General features: G+C 52.3%; 1 protein-coding gene across 1 annotated transcript; it reads left to right on the forward strand.

The window, feature by feature from the left end:
* Window positions 1-1,013: 1,013 nt before the first annotated feature.
* On the forward strand, window positions 1,014-9,175 carry SELENBP1 (selenium binding protein 1). Its single transcript, XM_081025423.1, has 12 exons — window positions 1,014-1,114; window positions 2,809-2,865; window positions 3,058-3,170; window positions 3,405-3,590; window positions 4,256-4,376; window positions 6,649-6,831; window positions 7,099-7,277; window positions 7,713-7,791; window positions 7,888-8,009; window positions 8,309-8,401; window positions 8,559-8,677; window positions 8,886-9,175. Exons 1-12 carry the CDS (start codon window positions 1,111-1,113, stop codon window positions 9,046-9,048), a joined length of 1,419 nt encoding a protein of 472 aa, XP_080881549.1. The 5' UTR covers window positions 1,014-1,110; the 3' UTR covers window positions 9,049-9,175.
* Window positions 9,176-10,691: the final 1,516 nt, after the last annotated feature.

Consider the following 10,691-nt stretch of genomic DNA (forward strand, 5'->3'; position numbering starts at 1 on the left):
GTGGGGCAGGAGTGACCCTGTCAGGCAGCCACCTTTGAGGGAAAAAGGAGCCTAGGCGTCAGGATGGAGACCAATTTAGGGGGGTTCCCTTGTCCAGCCCTTCAAACCCCAGCTTCTCTGGAGGAGAGCGGCCCCAGAGAGAGTTCACAGATGGAGCCTCAACCCTGGTGGGTTCTTCAGCAAGCAGTTGTCATTTGCCTGGGGGCCATGGCATGTCCCTGGGACACTATACTAACAGGCCCAGCATTCTGGCAGTCATGAATCCTCCAGCTGGAGGACTCCCTCCTGGATAGGAGAAGACCCTGAGAGTTTTGTGACTTGTCATAGGTCAGCTAAGGACGGTGGCATCTGCTGGGCTCCTCAACCCTGGGGACAAACCAGGTTGGGACATGATGGGGAGGCTCCGTCCCCCTGTCCCCCTGAGGATGAGGGGCTAACAAACATTGAGGAATTTTCTTCCATTTCAAAGCTCAGGGGAAATGAATGGGCCTGAGAAAGTGGAACCTGGATATTCCAGCCAGTCCTGCTTCCTGTCGGGCAGCTGTGGCAGGAACACATGGGTTTGCAGGCCTTGGGAGGGTAGGGCGGTGCCTGTTGGAGCAGGTCTGGGATAACATCAGGGAGAGCCTAGCTGGCTGTGGCCATAGGAGCAATCAGGCCCACCGCTCTGGGTCCCCCTAAATGCCACGAGACAGGTCCAAGTACACAGATGAGCGTTTGGATGGCCAGGAACATGTGCGTGACGCACACACACTCACACATGCCCAGGCACCCATGAAAGACATGCATGCACACGCACAGCACAGGGCTGCATATACACGGCACACACATGCCTGCACACACGCATGCACACGCACATACCCCCCAGAGCTGAAACAGCAGCCACCCAGGCCATGTGAGTTTCCTGGCCAGCTGCCCTTCCTCATTCACCCTGGGTTGCATCCTGACCCCTACTCCTGTCTCATCCACCCCCACTGATCAATAAATTCCGTCCCTTTGCCCCTTCCCTGCACAGCCTCCTAGGCACTGCCTGCCTCTGCCACCAGCTCAGCTTCCCTTCTCTGCCCTCCCCTGGCAGACCAGCAGGACCAAAGCGTACCAGCCAGCAACATGGGTAAGGAGGGGGCTTCAGAGCCCCACAACCTCACCTTGTCACACCAAACTCCACTACAGAAAATGACAGAAATCCTGGGAGGTGATGGGGGATAGGAGGTGGGGGGCAAGGTGGTACAGGCGGAACCCCCTCCTTCACACCCCACTTCTCTCAGGCCCCATTGGCTTTGCTCAGTTTTGCCTGTGTTCCCCTCTGGAGTGCTGACTCTCCTTGCCAGTCAGTGCGCAGCCCCTCCTTCCCTGCCCCCTCTCCTCCCCTGCAAAGCCCTGCCACACAGCAAGGCTCCTGAATTCCTGTGGTGGACCTTCCTCTCACCCAGTCTCCACCCTCACCCCCATTCTGGGAACCCAGTACTGCCTGGGATCCTCCCTTTCTGGCATGGCCCTACCTGTATTTACACACTTCCTCTTCTGTAAAAGTACTCCAGCACACATTGTCTTATTTGATTTTCTAGCCACTTAGAGAAGGTCAAATGAAAGAGAGAAAATGGAGAATAAATCTCAAACCTGGATCTTGAAACCAGATCTTTGGATTCTAAAACGCTGATGCTGGATGACAGCATCTGAAATCCTTGGCTGCAGAGAGTAGGGGGCCTGCTCCCTGTCTGAGGGCCTGGGCCCAGGCACCAGCGCAGGCTCGATCAAGGCTACTCCGAGCTCCCCACATGCAGCCACCCCAGCTGTCCAGACAGTGGCCAGACTGGCCCTGGGACAGTGCAGGTTGGAGTGTCCAGTCCAGCGACTTTCAGCCCAGAATTTCCTTCAGCTTGCACCTCCCTCTGTTTTCCTCAGCCCTCCATCCTGGTCAGGCCCCAAACCCCACATTCCTGCTCCTGGCAGCCCTCCTCAGCAGCTGACTTCCCAGAGCAGTCAGGCTGCTCTTCTGAGCCTTCAAGGGGACAGGAGAGCCACTACTACAGCTCTGGTGGGTGGGCCTCTGCGCTCTCCAGAGGTGGGCCAAACACCCTACTTTACAGATAATGGAAGTGGGACCCACCCAGGGGTGGGAACTGGTCTAAGGACATCCAGGGGCTGTCAGCCCTGCAGCCTTGAACTTCAGCCTCCTGTCCCTTACCAGACCTTCGGCCTGGGTCAGGATCCAGAGGGGAGAAAAGCAGGAAGTGCCCCAGTCCCTGGATAGACAGCTTTCAGTGAAGGGAGCTGTCTGGCTCTGCACTTGGCCTCTCCTCACATACGCACAGCAGGGTTTCCTGGCTGCCACAGCAAGCATGGAGCTGCACACATGCCGGCCCCTTCTTGGTTCCTTCTCATAAAAGCCCACGGTGGCATTCTTATTACCCTCCTTTCACAGGTGATGTGGAAACTGGGACCAGGCAGGTTAAGTGATGTGCCCAAGTCCCCATGCTTCATCAGTGACCAGCTGGGAGGGGACCCACGTGTGTCACAACCACTGCACCACCCACCTCTGGTGCACGGGGCCCTCCTGCCCTCCCCTGCGTCCTGTTGAGTGTCCATTCGCCTTCAGGTCATATCTCCATAGCACTTCCCGCCACAAGCACACACTGTCAGGGCTTTGAGGGGCAGGGAGGATGGTGGGAAGGATGGGGCTGGTGTGGGAGGGACCTAGGACAGCGCACCTGCCTTGGCCGAGGGCCAGGGGTGTCTGCAGTCTGCAGCAAAGCCACCTTCACCCTCAAAAGCCGAACCAGCTAACAGGCCTCATTGTTTCCACAGCTACGAAATGCGCAGAGTGTGGACCTGGGTACTCGACCCCACTAGAGGCCATGAAGGGTACGTGCTTAAAGTATGAGACCCAGCACCCTAGGAAGGGCCTCTGAGACCAGGCGCCCTCTACTGGTGGCACAGCTGGGGTGACCTCAAATTCTGACTCCACCCTTAGGCAAACCCAGTGCTGACCCTGCCATTCCTCTCAACCCCGCCATACCCTCTCTACCATCCCCACTGTCTGCTTTCTATCCCCAGGACCCAGGGAGGAGATTATCTACCTGCCCTGTATTTACCGAAACACTGGCATCGAGGCCCCGGATTATCTAGCCACAGTGGACGTGGACCCCAAGTCTCCCCAGTATTGCCAGGTGAGGTGACACTCGGGAGCAGAGTGCGCTGCAACCTGCCCTCTGGCACTGGCCCTGGGGCTGCCCTTCCCCAGCTCCATCCTTCTGCACCTTTCCTGGGTGTGGAGGTGCCGGTTGTACCACGGGGTTCCAGGAGGCTGCTGAAAGCCAGAGTGGGTCCTGTGGACAGCTTTCTCACAAGTGGTCCAGGTGAGCACCATGGACCTTTCCCATGATGCTTCTTTCCCATCCCAGGTCATCCACCGTCTGCCCATGCCCTACCTGAATGACGAACTGCATCACTCAGGCTGGAACACATGCAGCAGCTGCTATGGGGACATCACCAAGGCCCGCACCAAGCTGGTGCTGCCCTCTCTCATCTCTTCCCGCATCTATGTGGTAGACGTGGGCACTGAACCCCGAGCCCCCAAGCTGCACAAGGTATGTTCTTTGCCCTCGTGGACCCAGCACCCTGGGCAGCCAATGGGCAGGAAGCCATGCCTAGGTCAGCTGCCTCCAGCTGTGGGGCAGGGTCTGGACTAGGTAGCACGGACTAGAGGACAGTTACCGGGGAGACGTTCTGGGTGGTCACCATCTGGGTGGCATTCTGGGTAGTCACCACACAACACGAGGGCTGGGAACTGGAGGTGGGGGGAAAGGGGCTGTTCTTGTTTTCACTCTGAGTGGGGAAGGGGCCATTTTCCCAGCCAGTTCGGAGCCCAGGGCTTCCCTTACACAGGACCTGCACCTCTTTTCATCACTTCGCTGAGCACCCTCTTCGGCCAGCACTCACCGCTGGCTGCTGGGGGACAAAGTTGACGCTGGCATCAGCCCAGCCCAGGAGGAGCTTATGGTCCCATAGGGGACAGACCGTGGTGGAAAGTAGTCAGTGCTTTCTGCCTGGGGCGTCAGCCATGACTCTCACTCTCCCAAACTGCTCTGCAGCAGTGACCAGCTTGCGTCTTGCCCAATTCCCACAGGGATAATTGTGTCCATGTTGAAGGGAAAGGGGACAGGGTTAGCAGGTGGAAGTGGGGAAGTGGAGGAGGAGGGAGTGGGGGTGCCAGCCCTGGGAGATCCTGATGCCGTTTCTTACCCTTCTCCAGGTCATTGAGCCCAAGGACATCCACACCAAGTGTAACCTGGGCTACGTACATAACACCCACTGTCTGCCCAGTGGGGAGGTGATGGTCAGCACCCTGGGAGACCCCGAGGGCAATGGCAAAGGTAGGTGCCTGCACTGTAGGCACATCTGTGGGGAGCCGGTCCCAAGCAGCAGAAGGGAGGGAATGACCTTCCACGGAAAACCAGGGGATTGGGTCTCATCCAGTATTTAAACTAGTCAAGTAAATTTTTCACTTGACTCTAGTTGTCTCAGTTGTTTCTATGAAGATTTCATTGATGAAATCCCTTAAAAGTTATAGGCAGCTGTGGGTCATGTGAGCACAGATAGGGCCCCAGGAAACACATACATTTAGTATCAGCCTTTGTGAATTCATGAGCAAATCTCAGTCCTTGGGACCCTTACTCTACACATTTGCTATTTCTTTTATGGTATGACCAGAGCTGACACTTATAAAATGTCTATTACATGACAGACATAAGTTAGGAGATGGGTGCTACTCTGATTCGAAGCGGGGCACAGGTTGGTTAAGTAACTTACCTTAAGTTGTACAGCTAGTGAGTCACAGAGCTGGAACTGAAACCCAGCGGTCTGAGCCCAGAATCCATGTCCTAGCACCACACTCTGTGGCTTCTCTCCAAGCTTTACTTATCTCATCGGAACCTGCTGTCCAATGTTGGGGTGAGATATCAGATAAGGTCATCCAGTTAACGTAACTGCCATAGATTCTACCCTGTTTCTCCGAAAATAAGACCTAGCCAGACATTCAGCTTTAATGCGTCTTTTCTTTTTTTTAATTTCTTTTTATTGGGGAATATGGGGGCAGTTTGTTTCTCCAGGGCCCATCAGCTCCAAGTAATTCTCCTTCAATCTAGTTGTGGAGGGCGCAGCTCTGTTCCAAGTCCAGTCACCGTTTTCAATCTTTAGTTGCAGGGAGCGCAGCCCACTATCCCATGCGGGGATTGAACCGGCAACCTTGTTGTTGAGAGCTGAGGCTCTAACCAACTGAGCCATCCGGCTGCCGCTCTAATGCATCTTTTGGAGCAAAAATTAATATAAGACCTGATATTATATCATATCATATATCATATCATATTATATTTATTATATTATATACTATGTTATGTTATGTTATACCCGGTATTATATTATGTCATATAATATTATATTAAATTATACCCGGTATTATATTATATTATATCGTATCATATATCATATCATATCACATTATTATATTATATTATATTTAATATGTTATACCCAGTATTATATTATGTCACATTATATTATATTATATTGTATTACATTATATTATACCCAATGTTATACTATATTATGTTATATCATTTCATATCATATCATATCACATCATATTTATTACATTATATATTATATTATACCCGGTATTGTATTGTATTATGTTGTACCCAGTATTATATTATATTATATTATATTATATTATATTATATTATATTCTGTTCTGTTCTGTTATGTTATTATATTATATTACATTACATTATATCATATTATATCACATTGTGTTATATTATATTATACTCGGTATTATATTACATTATACTCGATATTATATTATATCATATCATATTATATTGTATTATATTATAGCATATCATATTATATTAAGGGTAAAACCCAGTCTTATATTATAGTAAAATAACACCTGGTCTTATATTAATTTTCCTCCAAAAGACGCGAGTAGGTCTGAGTAGGTCTTATTTATGGAAATACTGTATTTAACTGCTTTTCCCAGGAGATTGGAGGAGTGTGGCATTCCTAGATTTCATAACACATAGGAGTAGACATCAAATTGTATTTGAAAAGAAGTGTCAAGGTGTCATACTCAGCACGAGGGAAAAACATAATGAACATTCATGTTGAATTGTGAATACATATAACCTGTCTGCTCTATAATAAAAAAATAGGGTGGTGAACACACGATGGGATTTATAGATGATGTAATACAGAATTGTACACCTGATATCTATGTAATTTCACTAACAATTGTCACCCCAATAAATTTAAAAATAAAATAGAGTGAGCAGAATGGAACTTAGGCTCTGGCAGGAATCCCACACCGGAAGTGGGAGACACACAGTTCTGGGTCACAGAACTCTTGGCTCAATGGGACAAAACTTCCCCTGCATCTGGGTAGGTGAAGAAGTTTACGGGAAGCAGGGGCACCAGAATAAATCCACACTTCTCAGCCATCAGTCTCGATGGGGCCCATTGGACACTTGTATTTAAGGAGCTGACAAACCCAATGGTAGGAGGGGCACCAGGCAATGGACTTGGGGCCTCCTGGGCATGGCCGGAGGTGAGACACTCTTCTGCCACCCTACTTTTTACCCTTCTCAGGGGCTTTCGTGCTGCTGGACGGAGAGACATTTGAGGTGAAGGGTACGTGGGGACAGCCTGGGGAAGCTGCACCTTTGGGCTATGACTTCTGGTACCAGCCTCGACACAATGTCATGATCAGCACTGCATGGGGAGCGCCCAATGTCGTAAGAGATGGCTTCAACCCCGCTGATGTAGAGGCAGGTGAGAATGTCCCCATGGATGGGCGGGAGCCTGGGCACACACACCTCTCTCTGCTCCCAAACTGCACTCTGCGGCCCTCTCCCTTCCCTCGTGTAGACCAGACTCTTGAATGATGATAGAGAATGTGTTGAGTGCTCTCACTTCCTCCAGCGTCCTTCTGGTCCCTCCAACCCATTTTCAACCTCCGCTGTGTCCCGGGGCCCAGCCATTGCTCATGGCCTCCTGCCTCCAATCCTGAGCTCTTCCACTGCCCCCTGGGCCGCACAGGACTGTATGGAAGCCACTTATACGTGTGGGACTGGCAACGCCGTGAGATCGTGCAGACCCTACCATTACAGGATGGGCTCATCCCCCTGGAGATCCGCTTCCTGCACAACCCAGCCGCAGCTCAGGGATTCGTGGGCTGTGCCCTCAGCTCCACCATCCAGCGCTTCTTCAAGAATAAGGTGACATGCACCCTCTGGCCCTGACCCCCAGCAGCTCTGTCAGCTTGCCAGCCCAGGCTTCTGTGGTCATGACACTCCCCTCGCCCTGGGGGTGACCCGGTGCCTCTGCTGGGCTCCCTCAGCCCAGATTCCCCAGGGCCACACACCTGCCTCTCTGCTCTCAGTGCTCAGCTACTTCCGCTGTAACTCTAACTGGTCATATTCATTCATTTGGAAGATACTGTGGACGCTTTATGTGAGGGACTATGTAGGTGCTGGGAAGGCAAAGCTAAAGCAGACGTGTCCCTGACTTGGGGGCCTGCGTAGGAACTACACCCTAGTAGCACGGAGGCCCGGTATCCAGTCTCCCTATAGACAGTAGGCCCTGGCAGACCCAGACCTGCCATCACCCTCAGCTCTGACAGGCTCACATATCTGCCTCCTGACCCCATGCAGGATGGCACTTGGTCAGCAGAGAAGGTGATCCAGGTGCCCCCCAAGAAAGTGAAGGGCTGGATGCTCCCTGAAATGCCAGGTGCGTGCCCAGGGGAGGGTGGGGATCAGAAGGTTGCTCTTAGCCTGGGGTCGGGGGTGCTTAAAGCCTCTGAACTGCCCCCCACCTCCACCCCAGGCCTGATCACTGACATCCTGCTGTCCCTGGATGACCACTTCCTCTACTTCAGCAACTGGCTGCACGGGGACATTCGGCAGTATGATGTCTCTGACCCGCAGAGGCCCCGCCTCACGGGACAGGTGTGCCCCCCTAGCAGGATGGGGAAAGGGAAGGAGGGAGGCAAAGAAGAGAGGCTGCATGAGGGAGAGGGTGTGAAGGGGCTGGGGAATAATCAGGGAGGTGCAGGAAAGGCAAAAACGGGGGCGAAGGGGGGACTGAGGGATGGTGTAGGCCAGAATGGTGGGGAGCCTTCTCCTTCTGTGGGAACACGTGGGAACAGGAAGGAGGGTGAGGGTCCTGGCCAATGCAGGCTGCTCTTCCTGCCCTGGCCTCCCCTCCCACCCTTGTTCTCCTTCATTCTCTGCCCTTTCCCACTCAGATTTTCCTGGGGGGCAGCATCCTGAAGGATGGCCCTGTGCAAGTGCTGGACGACCAGGAGCTAAATTCCCAGCCAGAACCCCTGGTGGTCAAGGTGAGGATCTCCCCCAGTTCCTGGGCGCCCTCAGGTCCAGGCTGGAGAAGGGGAGGAGGGGGAGGCAGCATCTGAGCATGCTCAGGCTCCCATGGTCCCCTGAGCCCCTCCTGGGATCCGTGTGTTGCCCTGGGGACTGAACCCTGGCTTTCCCAAGGGCAAACAGGTGGCCGGAGGCCCTCAGATGATCCAGCTTAGCCTGGATGGGAAGCGTCTCTACGTCACCACATCGCTGTACAGTGCCTGGGACAAGCAGTTTTATCCTGATCTCATCAGGTGAGGAGCACAGAGCCCAGGCTCCCCTCTCTGGCCCTCCTCTCCCAGGCGGGGCATTGGCTTTCTGAAGACTCCTCGGGCACCCCACCAGTCCCACCCACAGCCCCTGCCCAGTGCACAGGAGCCCCCCATGTCTGCGCTCACACAGTCCTGGGGAAAGGGACTGCCCCCTCTGACCTCTCTCTTCTCCCCTTGTGTCTACCCCCAGGGAAGGCTCCGTTATGCTGCAGATTGATGTAGACACAGTAAAGGGAGGGCTGACGTTGAATCCCAACTTCCTGGTGGACTTTGGCAAGGAGCCCCTCGGCCCAGCCCTGGCCCATGAGCTCCGCTACCCTGGGGGCGACTGCAGCTCTGACATCTGGCTCTGAAGCGCCGCCACATTCTGAGCCCTCACTTCCACAGAGACCTGGCGCTCTCTCGCGCTCTCTCTCTCTCTCTCTCTCTCTCTCTCTCTCTCTCTCTCTCTCTCACTCTCTCACTCTCTCTCTTTCTCTGCCACCATCCTACCAGAGCCAAGCTGAGGCTGCTGAAAAGTAGTGAGAGGAGGCTCCATTTACCGACAACTGTCGTGTGTTGTTCACTGTTCTGTTTTACGTGAGCTCCTGGAAATTCTTTCGTCATGAAATAAACTGGTGAACCTTTCCTTAGGTCGCCTTGTCTTTGGGGGGTGGGGCCTGTGACCCTTCTTCTGCTGACCCTTTGTGTCATGCACGGGAAAGTCCTGAAGAAGACTTGGGGTTATGGAGCCTAGTTCATACCAGTGATTCCAACAGTATGCTAATAGGGCCAAAATCTCACTTTTAGGGCCAGACAGAACCTAAGGATTTTCCTTGCGGTTGTCACAAGCACACCTGGGGACAGAGAATGTCAATTGCTGTTTCTAAACTTTTTTTTAATCCACGCTTTCTTTTAGTGAACCTACAATCCCACCACCCCAGGACGGTGTCATGGGCCCCTCACACACAGGAGACACCCTACACCCCTGAAGCAGACAGTGTAATCTATTTCCACTGCCAGTGAGACTCACAGTTGTGGGACGTTAGGTGTGTCACCTCCTACTTAGGCGACCGGATCATCACCATGTAGGAGGGCTGACATCAACGTGAACCCAGTCAACAGACCAGGCCCTGGCACGCTTGTCTCCTCGCCTGGACAGTGTTTCAGAACTTGGCCCAAGTCAGATGTCTCCTTTCCCTGTGCTACTCTTTAATTCATCATAAAAGGTACGAGATGGAAGGTTCAGGAACCTGAGACAGCAACCAACTGGTAATTCTATTGACTCCTTTATTCTCTACCCAAGGTAAGACCAGGCAGCATACAGGCATTAACCAACCTTCTTACCTGTTTTCCTCAAAGGTCTCTTTGTTTTGAATATTGGAGCCGCCTAGAACCCCCAAGGTGGCCTGGTCCCCACCAAGAACTAATCACACTTTCTTTCCCTTTGAGGTCTTTTGATCATGCTCCCGAGCTCTTTTCCTCAACTTGAACCCTAATTCCCTCCTCCTGCCTTACCTGCCATTTGGACCAGGTTGTCACAGACTTTGCAAAGCCTTTTTCTCTGTCCTTTCCAGGTTAGGGGCCTCCTGCTGTCAACTCAGCACGGACATATGTCACATGGAATGGAAACTCCCAGCTTATGCACAGCACCCAGCTGGGACATCAGCACAGAGTGTGCGTGAATGAATAAAACATTATCCAGGAGGTGCTTGGGATGATTCAGGAGTTACAGGGGCCTTGGCATTCACTGGGTCTTACCAGAAGTTTCTCTCCTAGGTGTCTGCCCCATATTTCAATAACCAAACTTCTTCAGAAGCAAAAGGATCGTACAGTTCATCATTTCTATATATTTCTAGAATCTTAACATTCCATTCAACAAGATGAACCTTGAGCACTTTTAATACCACAAAGCAAACAAATTACTGAAGACTACAGGGGTTATATCTAAAAGACACATGACATATCTGACAAAGAATTTGTATCCAGAGTACATGAAAAACTCTCAAATCTCAAC

This window comes from Rhinolophus hipposideros (genome assembly GCF_964194185.1).
Source record: "Rhinolophus hipposideros genome assembly, chromosome: 19".
NCBI lineage: Eukaryota > Metazoa > Chordata > Mammalia > Chiroptera > Rhinolophidae > Rhinolophus > Rhinolophus hipposideros.